Here is a 22,240-nt window from a genome sequence, read left to right as displayed (position 1 = left end):
ACCCTAGCAGACAGATATAATTGTTGGAAAAAGGCAACAAAGTTTGAGAACTAAAAAAAAGCATGAAAAACCAGAAACGAAACTGGCCAAACTGACAGCTTTATACTGATCTACAGGAGCTCCTTTTATTATCTACTACTAAATCCTCCTGTAGCAAATAAAATGCCTCTGTACTACTGTATCATTTGCAGCCCACCAAGATTGATCCACTGGAGCCAGCCTGGAGACACTGGGGCTTTCAGAGAGACAAAGAAAAACACAGGACCATCTAAGAGGGCCAACTGTCTGTAAAAACGTTCAGCTGCTACTATGAGTCATTTAACTGASAAAGGTGAAAAGACAGGCTATACTAAAATAAAATGCTTATGTATTCAATTAAAATTAAATAAAATGCTTATGTACTCAATTAAAATTCCTTTTGAATTCTAAAAGCAGGTTTATTTTTGTCTAATTTTTAAATTGACCCAGTGATGGAATGTTTCACACTACTGACCACAAGTTTTCTAAATTCTCATGGAAAACCCTACAGTTCCCATGGTTTGTAACACCATGATCATAGTCTCATCAGTTTACCAAACAAAAAGCATGGCAATAGATATAATMATGAATTCATTTCCTAGGGAATTCATTTTTGTATTTTCAAACAGTACTTTAAAGGAACCTTTTAAATTTCATTAATTTCCATAAATATACCCATTATCTAAAAATAATAACTTTAATAACAYATCAGAATAATTGAAACAGATAGAAATAAGAAGATGCCTTTGTATGAAAAAATATATTACACAAGAAATAATACATATTATTATACCAATATGTTCTGTAGCTATTGTTCAATTCAATTTTGGATAAGCCAAGAGAGATCATTAAAAAAAACCCCATGCTGATCAAACAAATCAGTTAGTTTACAAAGCAGCAAGGACAAAAGAAAAACACAGTTTCATCTTTCAGTATACAGACCTAATTCGCTGTCACCCACTTGGAGAAATAGATATACTCCCTTAATTGCTAAGATTTTGAAATAAAAAAGCAACTATTTGTACATATTAATTCCCAATTAAAGTTACAGTGATTACAGTCTCTAAAGTTCTCTAGAGACYTGTATTTCCTATTATATAATTCTTGCTGAAATAAGTAAGTGAAATGTAAAAATAAACATTAGAAAGAAGGCATAAGATACACGAAGTAATGGAATTTATGGATAAAGCTGCTGCTACGTATCACATTCATTTCAAGCATTTGTCAAGTAAAATATCACCAAATATTTTTCACAGAGATGTTCATGTCCAAACTCAGTCTAATATTTGAAGGATTGTAACAATTGTTTCTTTGGTGTGTATTTACAAATGCCAGCATGACCCCATCCAGGCCCCATTTTTAATTTTTTAYGTTTACATCACATGAATTTGAGTTCAGCCTTACTGATCCTTTTCATTAGCCATTGCATTAAGACACAATATAGGAAATCTATTTTTTGTAATTCATCATTCAAAGATGCTCTGGAAGATCTGAGAGCACTAACATGCATACATTTCATGTTCTATGTATTATAAGATTGAAGGGGGCTAGCACAGCTCACATGCAAAGTGCCCTCTTGTGGTTCCAAGCAGGTAAACTCAAGGAGATTTTAAAATATAGYAAATGTTTCAATAGTTTCTGATGTGTAATTACACTGTTTTTGGAAAACAGTATTGTTTATTATTCAGCCTAGAATTTTCTGGCAGCAAGTACTACTAATGCCATTTCTTTTTCCTATCATCTGCACATCCCAACTGGCAAGTGCCAGCTCTCTGTAATGGATTCTTGTCTGAAGCAGACAGTATTTGTGCTATGGCAATCACATAGCAGCTACACACAAGCCTTGGCCATTAAAGACGATTGTCCTGTCCCTTCCTGACACAACTCCTTAGCTATATTGGAAAAAAAAATTGGCATTCCTTATTCAAAATGTCACTTTAAACTTTATTCTGCCAATAAAATTCATCCCAGTGGAAGAGAGGTTTGCTGGAGAAACTAATTATAAATCAGCTCATGGGCAGATAATGGCCTGAAATATTGGCACTTTTAGATATGAATTAGAAATTKAATTCTCTTCTCCTATACAGTTTTTTCTACCTCACTGGGATGTAGAACTTTCATTATCAAAGGCAAATATATTCCAAGGTAAATAACAGCCCTGCATTCTCAAACAAGAGAATTGAGACTGAATGAGCAATCTGTATTTTGCTAGCTTCCTCAGTCATAAAAAATTCCAAAAATTAAAAGGGAGTTTTCTCAAAATGAAAGACTAAACAGTAACATACAAAAAAAAAGAYAAACAAAAAACCAATAAATACCTTTTTGGCCTTGGTTTTTTTTTCGTAAGTCTCTGACAATGGTTTTCTTTTTTCCTGAGTGGTGTCTTTGGAGAATAAATATTCAAACTCGGTAGTGTCAAGTATATCAGGTTCTTCTAGTGATTCCCATAATGTGGGCATAGCGGTTTTCCTGTAAAGGGAAAGCAATAATAAAATTTCCAAGCATTTATGAGAAACTGTAGTAGATCTAACCATTATAGAAGAAAATCCATGATAAATTTAAACTCAAAGCAACACAAAGAACATTCCTTCCCTATACATTGCTCCTGTAAGAAACTGCAGCTTGTGCAAATACATCTCAAGGGATTTCTGCCACTTCAGCCAGGATTAGGGGTATCTCAACAGCAGCTTTTTTGAGAATTCCCGGTAATCTATTTAGACCTATAAAAATAAACAGTATCAACAAATAGTGATCAAACTTTATGCAAGCATATTTAAGGAGCATTTGGGGTAATTTGCACAGGACTTGATTTACTTCATGTTACCCACAGATGTTGTACACTCATATTTATCCCTGTTGCAGTTCTGAGAAACTAGACTAATTATGTGGCTTATATTTTGGGAGASTAGCCAGTATTCTTCTCCATTCAACCAACTGTAAATTTTAAATGTGGATTATCTTTCCTTCTTTTTTTGCCTTCCAAGACCAGATTTAGTTTTGGATCGCTGGGAATTTGTTTACACAATCCTCTAGTTTTATCTGGATTAGGGGAAAGTAATAATGTACGGCTACATTGCACATCAATTCTGAAAGGGCTTTGTTTCAAAATTTCAATGTTTCAGGAAAATATGTGGGACAAACTTCTGAGTGCTCTTCTTGTCTCTTTATCAGTACAAGGTAAAACCACTTCTTCCAGTAGATGTCACTAAAAGGCAGTGAAATTATTTGCAATTAAAAAAGGTGAGGTAAATCACTATAAAATACAAATGGCTGATGTAACTAAACATAGATGTAATATGCAACAAAACGGAATACCTATCAATTTAAAAGGAAACAAAATTTAGGGTTTTTTTTCAAATTTATGGGTTTTTTTCAACTCAATACTCAACTGTCTACTATCATGAATCCCTAAGGAAACTCTTTTCCTATTAGCATCTGCTGATGCAGTACATTCTGCATCGCACGACATGCTTAGAGCTCCACAGCTTCACTCTTCCCAATATTAGTAGTAGTGTCAGCAATACCGAATAATGAAGGATTCTGTCTGGCTCTGCAACACAAAGTCCTGGACAGCTTCTGATCTGAGCAGAAAACCCTTGCAAAAATTCCAAGAACAGACCATGAAAATACTGGACCATTACATCTGGTGACCAGCAGTTCATCAGAATGCTATGACTTATACCTTACCTTGCAAAAGCTTGGTGAACSAACAGTATTTCACAAAGAAAATTTTCATTTCATTGATTCAACAGGGTATTAGAATAAAGTTTATTTATGGACCAATTATTTATTCATATGAAACAACTAAGCCTAAATAATATTGGGAAGGTAAAGCCAAAATGTTCAAGCCTCCTGCTCCAAAATATTTCAATGTTTTTAATTCTGAAAAACTGAGTATATAACTCACAATTCATTAATTTCTTTGTCCCTGCCAAATATTTTATATAAAATATTAGCACCTTACAATATTTAATGATACAAGAATGGTACTTTTCATAATAAATTCAGAGATGTAAAGTAAAATATAAATCATATTTAAATCCATTAAACTGCAAATGTTTAACAGTGTTTAAATATAACAGATAAATCTGAAAATAAAATATTAATAATTATATTCAGTAACTCAAATACATAATTTATAAAAAATCATTAAGATAAACCGTAATAAATTATTTCTGATAATTAATAGTATAATAGATAATATAGTAATTGTATGTAACATAGTAATATACTGTGCATATATAGTATAGCACATATAACATTATGACATATTATGACTTAAGGCGATATATAGTAATATAATTTAACTTACTAAAATATTTAAATTTTGCATCCCTGTAACTGCAGCTAGGCTAACATAATTTCAAAGACAGATAATAATGGTTTGAATTTTCAGATCCAAATTAYCATGTAATTTCATTACTTGCATTCATGAGCTCAAAAAACCTGTCCAAAAATCATTTATGTCTGTTCACCAAATGACCACTTATAAGCTGATCAACAAAACAGTGTAACTTTGGATTTGGTACAACAGAATACACTACTAAAATACTGTTATAGAACCATAGAATGGCCTGGGTTGAAAGAATCTTGAAGATCATCTCATTCCAACCCTCTGCCATGGGCAGGGACAAMCTCCACTCGACCAGGCTGCACAAAGCCCCATCCAACCTGGCCTTGAACACTTCCAGGAAAGAGGCACCGGCAGCTCTTCTGGGAAACCCTTCAGTGCCTCACCACTCTCACAACAAAGAATTTCTTTCTTACGTTTCATCTAAGCCTACCTCCTCTGTTCCAGATTCTACTGATACTGGGAGCTGCCCCAAATCAGGTACAGGACCTTGCACTGGGCCTTGTTTGCACAATCCCACTACTCAAGCTTATCAAGGTCCCTCTGGATGGCATTGCTCCCTCAAGCACATCTATGATTTTATCCCTGCACTAAATCACAGTAAAATGGGTAGGTTTTCTAAAAATTTAGGATCTATTTTTTTAACACTGTAGAGGTCTCCATCACTACTGTCCATAATGGACACTTCATACTACAGGTTGCTGATCTGCCTATGTTTATACATATGTACTCTTCCTCTCTGACAGAATTATACACAGAGGTTAAGTTCCAGTTTAACTGTTTCCAGATTGCAGAACTGGAATCATAGAGGACGACACAACATAGTTCTCTGAAGATGGGATCACATGAAGTGACTGGAAAGCAAAAATAAAACTAAGTTCTCACCTGACCAAATGTTAACATTTCCATTTTAATTCTAGCTCAGACTTCATTGTAAGAGAAAAAATGTCTTCCTAATAATCCTGGCTGTGATTTTACCTTTTAGTGTTAAATCTGAGAAACAACCTGTCACTATGGTTATTCATGCAGTGCTTGAATTATTGGGAGAAAAAAAACAAACAAAAAACATTTTTGTTACGAGGAACGAACTTTTCATTTATAATACATATAATTTTAATGTAAATATACTATTTTAAAACAACTTATGATTTTAGACTTCTAGAACTGATTCGGTTTTTTCCTAARAGTATGTAAATTCCACATGTCTACACTGATTTTGTTATACTTTCCTAGACTGTTAATCTCTTATTAAGTTTTGGATAGTGTACCTAACCTTGTACCATGACATATAAGTAGCAACTCTAAGTCCAAATAAATATATTTTACCTGTTATCTTGCAACTGTATTCGTGTCCAGTACAAGGGCTTCATGGGACGGCCAGGTTCAATGGCAGGTTTTCGTGGTCCTTGGTTTGAAGATAAAGTGCTATTAAAAAAGAACCCAGGTGCAGGAGGTGGAGGGGGTGGAGGTAACCCAGATCCAGGCAGTGGAGGCGGAACAGGAGGTCCCAGCCCTCCTGGAAGCGGTGGTGGTGGCGGTGGTGCTTGAAAATTCCTACAGCCTTCAGAAAGTGCAGGTGGCAGTGGTGGAGCAGACCCAAAGTGAGACGTCACTGAGGCTGGACCCATTGGCAAAGGTGGTGGTGGAGGAACTAAACCTGACAGTGAAGAATCAGGAAGGGGAGGCGGAGGTGGTGGTGGTGGAGGAGGCATTTGTTTTAGTTGACAAGTCAAGACACTTTCTGATGCCTGTACACTGTAATTGTCCTTATTTTCACTTTGGGCAGACATACTATGTGTCAAAGAAGAAATATTAAGCTTTTTAGGTACTATTTGGTTATTTTTCATAGCTCTATTTTCTTCTTCACTAGGCTTTATGAAAGTTTCTCTGTCAGTCTGTATACATACATTTCGGTATGCCTTTGGTGGGTTATCATCTTCAGTAGAAACACCAATATCCTTTGCTTTTTCATTTCTTCTGTTCAATTTATTATCAAGTTCATTTTTCAGATGTGCAATGGTTTCCTCAAGCTGAGCAGTTGATACAGCATGTTCTCCACGAATATGGAATACCCTGAGTTCAAACTGAGACTGCAGAGTAACACAAAAAAAACGCCTTAGTGTAAAACATTTTTCTGAAGTGTTTATTTTATAGTAATCAAAAACCTTCACATTTAGACTATTTTCTCACATTAAGCAAAGAGAGAAGTACTTTTCTTTCCAATTCTAAATGGTTTTATTGCAAGCTATTACATAATAGGACTACCAATAATCTTTAAAGAAACGTAAGCAGGGTATGTTTCAACATAATATATTTTTGTGAGTAAAAATCCAAAACATCAATCTGGGCAAAATCTAAGTTGTACATTATCTTTAAGAAGACTTACCAGTTTTTAATTGCATGTAATAATTAGTGAAAATGTAATGGAAAAAAGGTACCTTTTTCAAATGGTATTATGTTTAATGATGTGAGTTTTTTGATTAATTCATTTATTAAGTATGTTGTATATATATAGAGAGATGACATGTTAGAAGTAAAAAATAGATTAAACACAATGGGCTTATCCATTCGCGATAAAATATTAAAGAAACAAAAATAATTTCTCAATCTAGTAAGTATTATCATCAATTTCACAGATACACATAAATTCCTCAAGTTTATCTTTACTATTAGATTAAAATTTTGTTTTTTCCAGAAATGTTTTAATCAACAACTTAGGAAAAGAAATCTTAGAAATATGAGAATCAAGGATTTCACTGAGTAAGTAAGGAAAGAAGAAAACTACCCCATTTTTCCTACCATATGTCAGAAAGTTACAAAACATTTGGCACAGAAAAATCTCCTTAATATAATCCACTCCAATCCAATAATGCTATTCCACACGATTAGATCCCTACAAGCCATTTTCTGTTATGCAATGATACTATCCATCAGGCAGCTCGCTGATATTACCACGATTCTTTACAAGGCAATGACACCTGAAAGAGAGTTTTCATGGCTCTTTCAGGATCCCTCTACAAAAAGGAAGCCAGCCTTTCAACAGAAACAGCTCCCAAAATCCTACAGGCACAGTAATTTACACTTAAAATTCTTACACAGTGCTTGTCAGAAGTGGCAACATAGCACTCCCTATTTTCCATTCCAATTTGAGTATTAGGTCAGAGCTACTAGTTCATAGGGTTAATTAATATGCATACAAGTCGTGCATGTGTAGCTCAGTATGGCAAATACAGTGTGATTTATTGTGATTTTTATATCGTGAAATGAAGCTTGACTAGATTTGCAAACAAAATATATTATTTCTTATAGGAAAATGATCAACTTGAATTCTAATCATTTTAAGATAAAATCCAAAGTAAACTAACTGAAAATATTGGGTGCAAAATGCTCCTTTACACTGGCAAGTGCATAGGTGAGAAATCAAGTTTAAAGTCTTACAGAGAATCAAACAGATTTACATAGGAAACAATTTCTATCAGTTATATAGAAGGACTAGTATGAGCAACAAAATACATTTGCTTAGCTTTTTTCCTTTTTCTATCTWACTCTATTGGTGCTCAGCTTTATTATTAGTTCAGTACAATTATTGAAAGATTTTCTGCCATTTGAATTGTTACAGAGAAATTACCTTTCTTCTTAAACTTGGCATACTGGTTCATAAATGAGGTAATGAAGTAAGTTTGCCTTAAGGAATTTAACTGTTTTGTTTTTTTATCATAGTGCTTTGCTCCTATTGGACATCAAAAACTCCTTGACAGAACAATTTACTTTGAACGTTAGAGATTTTCCCAGCAGTAAATCTGAAGCCACCTTAAAAATGCACTGTAAAACAAGCATGGTATCTAACAAAACTATTTATTACATTTAAATGGGCATGAAAGCAACTGTGTTAGTATTATAAGCCTTTTCAAATACAGATCTTTAGTCTTTAACTTACAATATAAAATTGGTAGTTTAAAGTCAAAATTATATTTGAGGTGACAGTTTTATGCTTTTTCTTGCTTTCCGTTCTTTCAGATTATTTTCCATTAAWTAAAAAAATAAACAAGAATTAAAGTTAAAATTACTAAGCATTACTAATTACAAGAAATAAGTAATACTTAGCAGCAAGTAATAAAACRAATTTTGATTTTAATTACTTTTCATTTCAAAGTAAGTCTTATTCACCAAAGTAAGATTAAGTAATATTGAAACCTATTCAGCTTATGTACCTATGATAACACTTTTAATAAAGTGTCAAGAATAGGAATGTTAATGCACTATTTTTTTTATATATACACATAAATATTACATAGATATTCTTAATAAAGGTCTGCTTCCTTGAAAATATTTCGTAAAATGAGATTAAACACTATAAAGTCATATGATGAATGAAATGGAGATCAAACATCATCAGAACATAATAGTTTGGTCACAATTATTTTAAGCAGAATGAAATCGAAAAAAAATTCAGCAGCAAACAAGATGTCTGAGGGACTGAAGGTGTGGGAAGAAGGCTGGAGGACTAGAAGATATGAGAAGGCAGCTGAAAACTAAAGCTTAGAAAGCCACCCTATGCATGAATGAACATGCTTTATTTCTTGAGAAGTTTAGAGGATTTTGAAACCTATCAAAGGAAATTTCTGTATAAATTTCTCTACATAAAATGAAAGCAAGACAGTACAAAGAACAACGTGGGAGATGTTCATCAGCTATAAAGGGTATCATTTTTTTTTTTTTTTTCATTTGAAAACTGCATTTACCACTTTGATGACTGGTTTAGAAGACTGGTTGCTGGCTTCCCAGCAACACCCATGTAAGAAATCTGGATTGTATAGTTACATTCAACAGCAAATAAACTAGTGCAAGGAACATATTTCTATCCCCCTGATCATTTCATTTTCTTCCAGCAATTATCTGCTCTAACAGAATGTATTAAATCAAGCCCTCAAGCCACTGACATACTCCCTCTCCTGCACATACACACACACACACACGCAGAATTGATAGAGCTGCCTAAATTTCCATGAGACATGTACTTTTTTCCAGATTATAGTTACGTCACAATAGAGACAGGAATGTTTCAATAAAGCCTTATTACTACTTTATCTTCATACTGCTGGCTTAAAACGCCTTAATGTACTGAAATCTGATTTCAATCATCAATATGAAAGTACCTTTGGAGTATCTTACGCCTACTGCATATAGAATGTGCGACTGAAGAAAGTTGCCTCACCTTGGCACAACCTTTCTCGCATTCAGTATCAATATTAAATAGGCAAAAACACTATGCTATTAAGCTGAGGTACACTTCTAAAATTCTGAATTCACAATAATTTTATTGGACAAGGAAAACTCATGCTATAATTCAAAAAAGCGAGCTGCAGTGTAAATAAGCACTGAAGGGATTGATCAGTGGTACAGCAATTCTAAAGGGAAAGGATGTAGAAGGACAGCAGATCATAGACTGAGTCAACAATTCCGTATCAGAACAGACATAAAGAATTGTYATATTCAAAAAATTAATCTTTGTGCTTTAATCGGTACTAAAAGCTGTGTGTACTTTTAGTTTAAGAGAAATGCTGTCCCTGTGTTCATGATCACTGCTACTGAAATTCAGGGCASCTCATTTTGTCCTAATTTTCTAGGTTCAATCAACAATGCCTTTTATCTCCACCTCACCCTTACTGGATAATGCTCCCCTTGTTTTGTTTGTTTCTTTCTGTTTCTATTGCTGAAGAATACTTTCAGWATTCACTTAAATTTCCTTTGCAAGATGTGATTCAGCTTGAGTGTTATCAAATGCCCTTTTCTATTCTGAATTCTAAAACTAGCCTTCTTGGCTAAGGTACCTCTTCTTCCATTCCTCCACAGGCTCTCCACCTCCACCCAATAGCCATTTTGAAGAGGTTGAATAAACARGCAGTTCTGTCCATCCCTTTCCTTGATAACATGTATTTTGCTTCCAAATCTGCTCTTGCTTGGAATGCAGGTTTCAGAGGTTTTGCATCTCTGATTCTGACTAAAGAAGGTTCTTGCCTATTTGGCCATTCAAGGCTCACCAATGCAGTTTTACTTACAAATCAGTTTTATTTGATTTGTCAAGATATGTCTGGTACCTGCCATTRAAATGGACATGATCCATTTCCCTTGAGTAATGGATAAAAAGCAAATGATTCCAGCTGACTCTCAGAACCCTTGAACACAAACTTTTATACATAAATTATCCAGTATTATCCTGTTCCTAAAAAATTATTTCTGTTAATGGGTAAAATAAAAGTCACCCCTAAAAAAAAAAAAAAGACCTCTCTAACTAAAATACATTATATAATAGGATTATGCAAATATAAAAAAATACTGATACACTGTAAGCCTGAAAACAGCAGAAGTGTTCGGATTGGCTTTCCAGCATCTTCCTGGTTTTTTCCTTTACACTCATCACTTTGGCATATGACTCGAGTAACCTCCTTTTGGCACCTCTTAAGTAACTTGACCACGACAGAGAGAAAAAGGGTAAGGTATATTTTCTGACAATGCCAACACTCAGCCTTGGTCCCATGGGATGCAGGAAATTATGAAGTGTATGCTCAAGGAAGAAAAAGTCCAAAAACTGAATTAGTCTACCAAACTGCCATTAACCATTACCATATCAGATGACAAATAATAAATTATTCACAAAAGCAAAAGACTAAATCTTCTCATTCGTGCAACCTACAGGTTGTCTAAAATGTTTTTTTAAAAATAATGTGGATTCACATGGACAGATATCAATACCAATGGGACAGCTTTTCTCTGTGCTCTCATAKGTGAGAGGAAGATTACAGTCTCATTTAATACAGTCAGTATAGTAAATTACATTCAATTAAATGCAATCAACTCAAGTGTATTTGTTGTTGTGTTACTGCTTCAAATACTGGGATTTTATGTGAACAAAAACGTTTTAACCATGACAAAGAATTGCTCTGATATGAGAAGCCGCAGAACAATTTGTATGCATRAATACAAGGAAAATATAAATCTCTACAGCAATCTACATTCCAGAATCAGTTGCTGATTTATTAGCCAAGACTTCCTTGCACCATAAATGTTTTAAAAAATCCTGAGAACTTTAACAATAAAACATTAAAAAAAAAAGTTCTCTAAAACATTGTTCAGAGCAAGCAATATGCAGAACTTTTCCTTTGAAACGAGCAAGTTCATGCTTCACTGTCAATGCCTAATATTTTTTCACTAACATTTACAGTGYAATTCTACCCTGGAAAGTGACTGTGTAAAAATGACACATATTTAATGAACAAARCTGTTCTAGGTATATCAGAGACAGACCTCTTCTTTAACTGTGAAACCCATTTTTACAAGTTTTTACTCTAATTAGTGTGGAAAAACAACATATTAGGGAGAAAGTGAGCTCGATTTTATTCCCTTCTCTGACTTTTATACAGTGATTGTTAGATCTAATTAGTTACGTATGCCAAGCCATGAAAATGAAAAAAAGGGGAATAAAGAAGACACAAAGTATCTAAGGATAAAGTTATGCAATGTGGAAATGCTCTGGTAAAGAGGGATATTTAAAAAGRAGAAAGAAAGAAAAAAAGGAAAATTAAGAAAAAAGAATTCTTGAGTTGCCAATGCTAAGTCATTTTTTATAGACTTTACAGCTTTCTTTTCTTAACAGTATTTTGGCCATCAAAGAAAAGAGAGAGGAAAAACAAATTTTTCACAGAGGGCCTCTAACTTCTTGGTTTTGTTCATTCTAAGTAATTTAATCTTCAGTTTTTGGAAAAGTTCATACTTTTTATTCTCCTATTGTGTTGACAAAGGAAAAGAAGCTTTTTTTTGTTGAATCTCCATCCTTGAAAAAACATACATTTGTTTTAAATTTTAACAACAATCAGAGATTTAGCAAAGGATTTCTCCACAGGGAAAAAAAAGTTACATCCATGCCAGTTCACACAAAAATCAAAATTCCTCTCTAACAAATACCTCAACAAACTAACAGTTACATATATTATGTCATCACAGTCAAGAGCATGCAGTAAGAATTGTTCCTACACTTCACAGCAAAAAAGTAATGACTGACCACTCTCAAACATTTCCAGATCTCTTAGTATTTGTTTAGGCAACGCATACRGCCCAATTTTCTTTCCAATTTAAAAATAATGAACACATATCTTTATCGAGGAAATGTAGCAAAAGTAGTTGGGACGAAATCTGACCACAGCAGGTATACAGAACAATGCTTTTTTATATGTATTTTTTTTTTATATTTAGTTATTTAATTGGCATTTGATAGTCAGCAATTCTGGAGTATAAAATAACTGGCATAGCACATAATTAAAATATACCTACTTACACTGCAGCATCCACGTTTTTTTATTTTTTTTTTTAAATACCAAGTACATGATTACTTATATAGAGGACTAAAATGACTTAAAATTCACTTCAAGTTTTGCCATTTAAATATTTACTGTGAAAATGTGTTTTGGTTTTTTTTAAAAAAACAGGCAATTGAACCACTGAATGAGTGCATGAGAAAGCAATATACTCAAYAAAAGTCGATATTTAGAGGCAATCATAGGAAAAATTATTTTTGAAAAATGCACTGATTTRTACTCCATCTGCTGTTACTTCTGGTCTTTTCTTATTCTTCGTTAGAAGAATACTGGCCTCCTCTGAATACAAAAAAAGAATGAGAAACTGAAGGTATTAACAGAATGATACCCACTTTCACTACTGAAAAACATTCAAAAGCAAGCCATTTTTATAGTAAGTATTTAAATTTACATCTTATATTTTCTTGAATATTTTTATGTTTCTAATATTCTTCGAATTCACTGTTCCAGTTTCAGTCAAAACTATTCTGGACGTAGCCAGGAACATCACCATGACATTTCTGAGTTAGTTTGAATTTATAGCACATTTTGAATACTTCTTTTGTATAGACTCAGTTCAGCGTATAAAGTTAAAATACATTTATTAAGATCTTCAGCTCTTCTTCACTTTCTGCTCTCCACATATTCAGTTGTATTACCACTTTATTTTGTTCCCTTAACTTTTTCCCTAGCAATTTCCTAGCTGTTTTCCCTTCAACTTTCCTATTTAATCTTCTATGCATATTTAACCATATAGTACATAGAAAATGTGTCASTGCAATTGCTGTATTCATTATAAGCTTGTTGACACTCTTCACTTTTTAGAAATTACTATAAATGTATTCTCCTAAATGAAATGTCATACTTTAACAATTAGATTATTTCTATACACTTTCTGTCTTYACCCTCTTTACATTTTCCCAGGTCCCAAACCCAGGCTAACATCCTTTCAGTTGCAAGGCCTGCATCCTTGTCTCCAAGAAGTGCCTGTTGGAAGATTTGCARGTCTTTGGTCAGTGCATTTGTACATATTGAGTCTAGTGGATCGATAAGGACAATGAATAAGAAATAGCTGGGGGKTTTGTCTTTTTAATTTTATATATATTTATATATACCATGAGTTTAGAAAAAGAAAAGTCCACAACTGGACCTTATTAAGTCTACTGACAGTGGAACACAGTGGGRACAAAAACTGAAACAGGCACACGGAGTGATCCTTGGGTGTCCTGGGCAGGGCCAGGACTTTGATTTGATAGACSCCATGGATCCCCTCAACTCAGCACATTCTGTAACTGTGATTCTGATTCTTTCTCATTAGTGATAAACTTTCAGTGACCACCTAAGTAAAAGGTAACAAATGCACCTGCGCTTTTGTCACAGTCAGAAGTGCATGAACAGCCATGCAAAGCAGATTTATGAGACAAGGAYGCTGTAGATGTCTTCTGAACCAGGACCATGTATTTTAAGAGACTATTCYGTACAAGATACAAACTGCCCATTGCATTATGGGCTGCACACAGTCCTACATTTTTTAAGCTCCAGCACCTTCTCTTGCAGGAGAAGGACCTTTGTGGACCTTCCATTATCGCTTAATGTTCTGTGTTCTTTTCTATGCTYCTCACAGAGTGATCTGCAGGTTGCCTTGAAAGTTTACTTTCCTCATCCTGATTGCCTTGCGTCTGCTCTGCAAATGTTTCTGTCAAGTTACATTAATCTAGGTATTGTTTCCTGCACAAATACACATCGCTCCTTCAGTCCTTTCRCAGTTATGAGCTACCATCCAACCATCTTAGATTACACAAATTATATCAGTTGGAGAATTCTATTATACAATACATAGATAAAAMCAGCTTATCTCTAGTTCCTCTTTTTCTACAGCTGTCCTACACATGTCACTTTACTCAGATCAGCCCACTTAAAAAGGGTAAATCCCTCCACTTCTGTGTAACTTCTAATGAAATTATCAGATAGAACCCTTGATGGGACCTTCAAATTTCTTGGTAATCTTTCAAGATCCTGCAAACATTAGGAATCCAAATAGGTGGAAAAATATCTCTTATGATGTCCATTGTATTCCACAGCACACTCGACATTTATGGATCCTATGATGTCCACTTCAGCATTTCTAAGTGATGTACTCTACYGTGAAATGTCTGCACCTACAGAAGAAATGTCACTGGAATCTAAATTCTTGTATCTGATACATATCAAACAGAAAATTAATACCCTTGGATTCACTAACTTCTTACCACAGGCAYATTTGCTAAACAATGTCATACCTTGAGATAAATTATTAAAAAACCAAATAAACTAGACTAGATAGTACTTAATAAAACCAACTGTTAACAAAATGTGCTTAAAGGAGTAAATTTCAGGTTATTAATATTAACAATAAATAACTTAACATTTTATGTARATTTCAAATGTTTGGTAGGTAGCATAAAATTCCCACTGATACTAAAGTTTCTCATCTGAATAAATGTTTTCACTAATAATAAACCCCTGAAAATATTCAAGCAACAAAAAACAGTTTAAGCCTGCATGTATCTCAGGCAGCAGTGAATTCCCACAGAATGGAATACCACACCCACTGGTGTACAATGATAGTGTACAGCAGCTACCTATCATGCCATGCAAAACAGAGCAATTTCCTTGAGGAAAGTGGCCACGTGTTGATTCTTCCTAAATGTAAGATAGCTTATGCTAGCAAAATGAACCTCACATAGTATGAAAAAAAATGAGTACTCAGATAAATTGAGGCCAACCTATAAATTTCTAGGAATACTGGCCATTTTGCGGACAACGTAATYGGCAAAATCTCTAAATATTGTTAAACTCTGCTAAATATTTAAACATTTAAATTCTGCAGAATTGAATAAGGCGATTCAGCATGCAACGCACCCATGAATGTAAATGCAATTTCCTTGAGGTGAAGCTAATAAAAGAATGAAACCACACCGTAAGCTAAAAATTAATTTCAGAATTTTTGCTGAACTAGGATCATGAAGAGTTAACATGCAAAATGCAAACTTTTCCTACCACAGACTTATTAGTTACTATCCTACTCTGCTTCTCACTTGCAGTTGCTACCTTAGTCTTAGGACAGCCTCAGTTACTATGYCTGTATAGGTACAAAAATGGTAATTCTCTGCAGGGCTGTTCACAAAACTACATGCAAGSAGAAAAAATCCCTTCAATATTGCTAATAAAATACTTCAAAATGCAGTACAYAGAAATACAGACTGATAATTAAAATTCTGCATGAATAATTTCTTTTGATGATAATTTACCTGGGATAAGTCAGAGTGTTTCTCAATTTCCAGGAAAATTACATGTATCACTATTTTTACTGACACATATGGCACATTTTACATTTGGTATGTAAAATGTGAAAACAATGCAAAAAAATGGCTGAAAACAAGTTGAAGATGAAGTTTCAGTGACAAAAACTACAGAGGTAGTATGGATCCAATAAGAAAACTGATTGTAGTAGAGAGCAAGTTGTCTCTGATCTTGGGAGAATGTTTTTGGACACCTAACAGCTTTTTTATTACTGGGGCTGATTAAAATGAAAAGCCCTACTACTAAAATGTTCTTTTTGATGAGGTTTTTTGCCATGAACTATAGACCTTGTAGTCCAGTGGGATACAAATCCTTTGATCCTGTGCAGTCACATAAATTCAAAGTCGTAAACCAACATTGAATTTGATTTTATTAGTGTGGCTGATGTTGCCAGAATTGTAATGCAACCTTGTTTTTCTTCTCTTTTCTTCCTTTTCTTTTGGGAAGGGGATGGAGAGTTTACTGTCAACATTGCTTCACAGTGAAAAGAACTAATTTCTTTGGCAACCAGGCTAAAAGATCAGACATTATAACAAAGCTTTGTAACTATATAGGAAAGCGGTAACATAATGTTGCTAAATTGCAACCAATTATTAGGCTTAAGTAAAAACTGAAGCAAAAAGCATTATTAGAAAAGAACACAGATAACAGTAACTGAAGACAAAGTTACATATCGAAAGAAGCAGCAATGAACACTACTTGTCAACAGGAAAAAAGAGCAACTCTACACTTTTAGAAACTGACAATTTTCATTCTTCATAATGAATATAATTATTGTCTAAAAGTTCTAGGAATTTTTACAGATGATGAGCCTCTCCACCAAAATAAAGAGGTTTCTCATGTGCAGTCAAAACAACAAGCAGAGATTGTATATGGATAAAGAAGTATAATATCAATTAAGGAAATGACTGTGTAAAAGACATACCGGCTTTAAACTAAGATCCACTCCATGCTAACTATGCATTACCATACTACTCTAGAATTTCTATTATAAAATCTGAAGAAAATATTCTACACAAGAATATCTTAGAAAAACCAGGCTAGGTTGATTACTCAAAAGGGAGAACTCAAAGTTCCTGCAGGATGAGTCACAAGTCATTTTAGTCAGTTTTCCTCAAGTAGCCACCAATGCTACACCTTTTTTACAAAAAACTATTACGAGATTCTGGGATCTAATGTGTATTTGCRAAGTAACTACAAAATGAACTGTGATTGAACATATATGCAAATATAAGCATCCCAAGAAATCTGTTACACCTTAGGTYTCCCAACAGTAAGATTACATGCCTATTCTGACACATATTGAAAAGTCCAGTTTAAACTTAAACATCCTGACAAAACTCATGACAGTAGAAAAAACATGGTAAAACTACTTACATTCAGATCAAATCTTGGTTAATAAGCAAGGCAGAGTATTGCTCAGTGACCAACAAAAATAAAGTCAAATGCTGAAGGGACTCTATTCATTTCAGGATACATAATCTGGAGAAGATTGGCCACATATAAGTAAAACTTGTATTGTGATGCCCAGAGCCATGTCTTTGTAATCTATCTCCTACTATTTTCTATCCTAACTTTCAGGCTACTTCATCTGCCTTTAATCTTGCCAGTGTAGTGTCTTGAGACTATACGCTACTAGGACTGCAAGTCTTTAGTATCTCTATTCACCACTTTTTACTTGAAGTTGCACCTTTCACATCTCCATACATATGTCCAGCTCTTGATGTCTGCTTTGCTTTCCAGTGGGCTTTCTTTCACATTGCTTAACCATTAATAAGGGGGTTAGGAGACAGACTTGAATTTTTAAAGCGTCCTCTCTGAAGAGTGAACCCCACCCAGTCAAGAGTAACTTGTGGAACTCAGTTTTGACTCTGTTATTTTATAACAACTGTGGTGGCTTTGTGGAAATGGCAATTAAAAGTTTGTTCAACACCAGAAGAAAAAATAGATTCAATGATCACTCRATTTGCAAACTCAGAAGCTGCAAAAAAACTGGTCTTTACTGAACATGAGAAAAAATAGTTTTATCAAAAAAAAATTAACTTCCAACWTCAGACAGATTTTCCCTATATCAGSAAAATGTTCATCCTTGACAAAATTTGTCCCTGTTCTAAAACCAGGAACATTAGAGCCAGAATTTTTAAAGAGAATATTATGTATTTCGTTCAGAACTTACAACTACTTAGATTTAAACAAATATCTGGTGTTGTAAATTTCAAAGCACAAATATTTTTGACAAGAAAGCATGGGATACATATTTTCAAAATCAAAATGGTAACTTTGATAATACTTAATTTTTAGTCACTTTTAATAATCCCATGATCACACTGCAATTAATTTCTCTAGCAGATAATTGTTTCTTATATTAAAAAGTTCTTCAATATCTGTGAAAATAAAATGTCATCCTGTTCCAAGTATATGTTCTATTTTATTCTCCTGAGTGCATAATATATTAACTCAATGCAAAGTGATGGGATAAATTAACTTTCACAACTAAGAAAAATGCAGCAGGTTATAATGTATTTTAAGAGTTTCATTTTAGCCCTATTTAAGCAGAATATTTTGTAATGTGTCTACATTTAAGCAGAAACCCAATCTTGCTGAAGTTCTAATACTATAAATTATCTTGCTCTATGTACATTTTAACTATGTACTACCATGTTCATGTGCTGAAAGAGAATTAAGGAGATTTTCACTATTTTCAATACAGGGAATATGGGCTGTGGTAACTTTTTAAATAAACAGGAGAATTCTTRGATCAACATGTGCATTCTGCAGCTGACATGAAGTTTAAACAATCCAAGTCTCACAGTGAAATTGCATTGAAAATAAGAGAATGGMAATGTGGCCATATTGAAATGTACCACAACACAATGAAAGAAGAATCTTCTGGGACATTCAAGCTGTCTTACAAGAAAATAATCACAAAGTAAAAATATTGTTAAAGGAAAATAAGGATGAAAAGTAACTACTGCATTAAAAATATAAAAAATAGGAAACCAATGGAGGACATAAAGGGGGAGAATTTTGTTTAATGTAAGTATCAGAGCACAGCAGAGATGTTTAAAATGTCATCAAGAATTTGATCATGGAGTATGRAATGAATACGAAGATTGTAATGTGAAAGTTTTTAAACCATAATTAAGCACTGAACTGGAGAATATCTTCATACAACATGCAGAATTTTTCCAAGCTTCCTTCCTGAATGAAGATGCAATTTGCAAGTGGTTCTAACGAGATTAAGTGCTGTGTGCTGTAGAAAGTTAGCTGTTTTGTTGCTCCTGTACTTTGCTAWTGTTCCCTAGTCTGCTACTTCACCTTTTCTAGCACTGGCTATACTAATTTTTCATTACAAGAACAACTTTTTCCTGATGGGATTTTATTATTTTAGGAAATACGAACTTTAAAGATAATGTTGCTGCCATTGTCTGGGTGTCTTAGGAGTTCTGAAATTTATATTTTAATACAATTTCATAGGACTCCAGTCTCTTTTTTCATGTTATGCTTTTTTCAGTCTTTACATTTTTCCCTCTCTTGCATCGCAGAGAGGCTCTGCAGCGAACAGGGAGAATTCCTTCAAGAAGACAAAGTAACCAAGAAGAAGATTCATGAAGGCACACAGTACACACACAGTGGTGTAACCACACATTTAGCAGCTCAAAGACTGAAACATTTCAAGTTAGGCAAGACTAGTATCAATAATTAACCACAAGCTGGGAGACCTTCATCAGTTCACCACATGGAAATGCTGAAAAGCCTGAACAGCTCATTAGGAAAGACTGACTAATAAACCCTTGCTGACCTTGGCTGCTCCTTTGAGCTGCAACTCCACCAGAGGGAGAAGCACACATGATACAGATTTTCTTCTATACGTGCATGCCGGAATATGGAAGTCCAACAGCAWACACTCATAACAGCCAGCCACCTTATGGATACAATTCATCTTATGTAATTTAAAAACAGCAATCTCAGCATCCTGAAGCAAAATTTCATAACAAAAAGTCAGCATATATCCACACATACACCAATGTTTTGGGTTTCGTAAGTACTGTGGCATAKCAAAGCTTTCAACATTATTCATCATTGGCCCCCGTATTTTAACAGTAGATTTCAAAACACAGTGACTTCTGACCAATCATTATACGCCTACCCTATGCAAGAATTCACATATGCACACACAAAACTGGGGGGGGGAAATTAAGTTTTCTTTTTCTCCAGAAAGTAATAATAAAGATCCCAAAGAGCATCCAGGCCAGATTTTTTTCAATTTAATCTGCTCAAAAGAATTCCAGCTTGTTTTAATAGTCTACCTATAAGAAATAAGATTTAGACAAATTATTGTAAAATGTTTTGATTTGGTGTTAAAACATCCAGTTTCTGATGTACCCTCTTTTACATATATGCAAAAGATATTTCAAATTGCCAAAATAAAAGTGAAATCACCCATTTCTAAAAAGAGGTATTTTGATAAGCATTCTGGCATACAACAACTTTCAAAACAATTCACCATTGCCTCACATAGTTGAATTAAAAATTTCAAAAYATAGCAGGAAAAAGCAGCACCTTTTGTTGTACTCATGTTATAATTAAAGAGCAATGGAAGCATTCATAAATGGAAGCATACCGACTATGAGGGAAAATAAATGGRAAAATGAAAAGGACTTAAAAAGCATGACACATGGAAAAACACRTTTGTAAAAGAATGAAATGGTCATCATAGAGCTAGAGCTTCATTACATTATAAACCAGTCAAATTTTTTATGCCTTTGTGGTCTCAGTAYAAAATAAAAAAGAATTATCTTTAAATTATCAGATAATTTTGACCCACACTAYGACTTTTCACATCCCTTTTTCTTCCACGATTTTCAATGTTTTCTGGGGCACTTTGAGGCACTGGTCTTTAATCTCAATTTATGATATGAAATTGTTTTCAAAGTTAAAGGAAGTTCGGTGAAAAGGAAATTACTTTCTACTTCTACATTTCAGCTCTTGGAACCTTCACAAAAAAGCAAAAATGCAAACATTAGCAAGGAGGCCACAAAGGTCACTATGAACACCTCATGATACATTCTTCTCTAAATGAGGCCAGCTTGCTTTTTCATAATGTCATGGGCAGTTTTACATCAACTGCATTACTGTTCACTRTTTCTTACACTTCAAAAATATGTTTATAACTATGTTACACGTAAGTATACAGGTATTTCTTTCTAAAATTTGCCATGAGATACTTTGAAAGATGAGAAAACAGAGGAAAAATATTATTATATAATAATTATTGAATAATTTACAAGCAAGCTTAATTTTTTCATTTTTTATCAAATACCTATTAACACTTCTTACAAGATTATTTTATGACATGCATCATGTARTATTATTATAAAAACCTAAAGACACTACTATTCTCAGTTTGGAAATAGGTAAAGGACCTAGCGAGCTGATGGAAGTCTAACAAAACCTGTATCAGAGAAAAAACACCCATGCATAGTGTACAGGGCCATACATAGGTTAGGGTTAGGATTTTCATYCCACCTTCAAAAAGGAGTATTAAACTTCCATGTAACTAAAGATGAAAGGATATTTGGTTCCTTTGTGCTAAAGGGAACAAGGAGACATTAGGGAAAAACTTAAATTTTTACTCATTTTATCAACTTATGGGAAAAAAAAAAAGCATGCCACACTCTTGGGCAGTTATGTGTTGGGTAAATATTAAGCACTGCAATAAGAATACTACCTCCGAGTAAACTCCTTTCTTTCAGAAGTCAGCAATCCACTTACACTATTTTGACTTAATGCCGTTGTCATTGACTTCTTTACTAGAAACTAGAGATTTGGTTCTGCAGGACAAACTGTAAAGGTGGTGACAGCTACGACTTATCTGTTGAGCAACTTCAATTCCAGTTCTACAATGTGCAAGATAATCTCCGACCTAAAAGTAAAACTGCCAGATACACAAACAGTGGGCAGGATGCTACCACCACACACACTCAGTTTAGAAGAAAGTATGAAACCGTTTCRGGGACTTCTTCTGAAAGACTCAGCTGACATCTAGTGGCAAGAGCAGGGAAAGCAAAACACTTCACTACAGGAACAGTCTCATGCCTTAAAAATACATCATTCAGTRTTTTGTAAATATTAAGCGAAAAATTCAAGAAGTCCTTTGAATGCAGCAACTGCATTA

The 22,240-nt window shown here is 34.0% G+C and overlaps 1 protein-coding gene across 4 annotated transcripts in view; it reads right to left on the bottom strand.

Annotated features, from left to right (window-relative positions):
- FMN1 (formin 1) overlaps positions 1–22,240 on the bottom strand; it is a 150,429-nt gene that overhangs the window by 73,690 nt on the left and 54,499 nt on the right. For all 4 annotated transcript variants that reach the window (XM_057375088.1, XM_057375089.1, XM_057375090.1 and 1 more), the window contains 2 exons: positions 5,696–6,459; positions 2,337–2,487 (listed from right to left, as the gene is read on the bottom strand). In XM_057375088.1, the coding sequence (XP_057231071.1) occupies positions 2,337–2,487; positions 5,696–6,459 (915 nt within the window). The remainder of the gene's footprint in view (positions 1–2,336; positions 2,488–5,695; positions 6,460–22,240) is intronic.

This window comes from Malurus melanocephalus, unplaced genomic scaffold (assembly GCF_030028575.1).
Source record: "Malurus melanocephalus ecotype Western Australia unplaced genomic scaffold, MMel_1.1 scaffold_238, whole genome shotgun sequence".
Taxonomy (NCBI): Eukaryota; Metazoa; Chordata; class Aves; order Passeriformes; family Maluridae; genus Malurus; species Malurus melanocephalus.
Note: the sequence above shows the minus strand (reverse complement) of the source record. Positions and strands in the feature narration are given on the sequence as shown.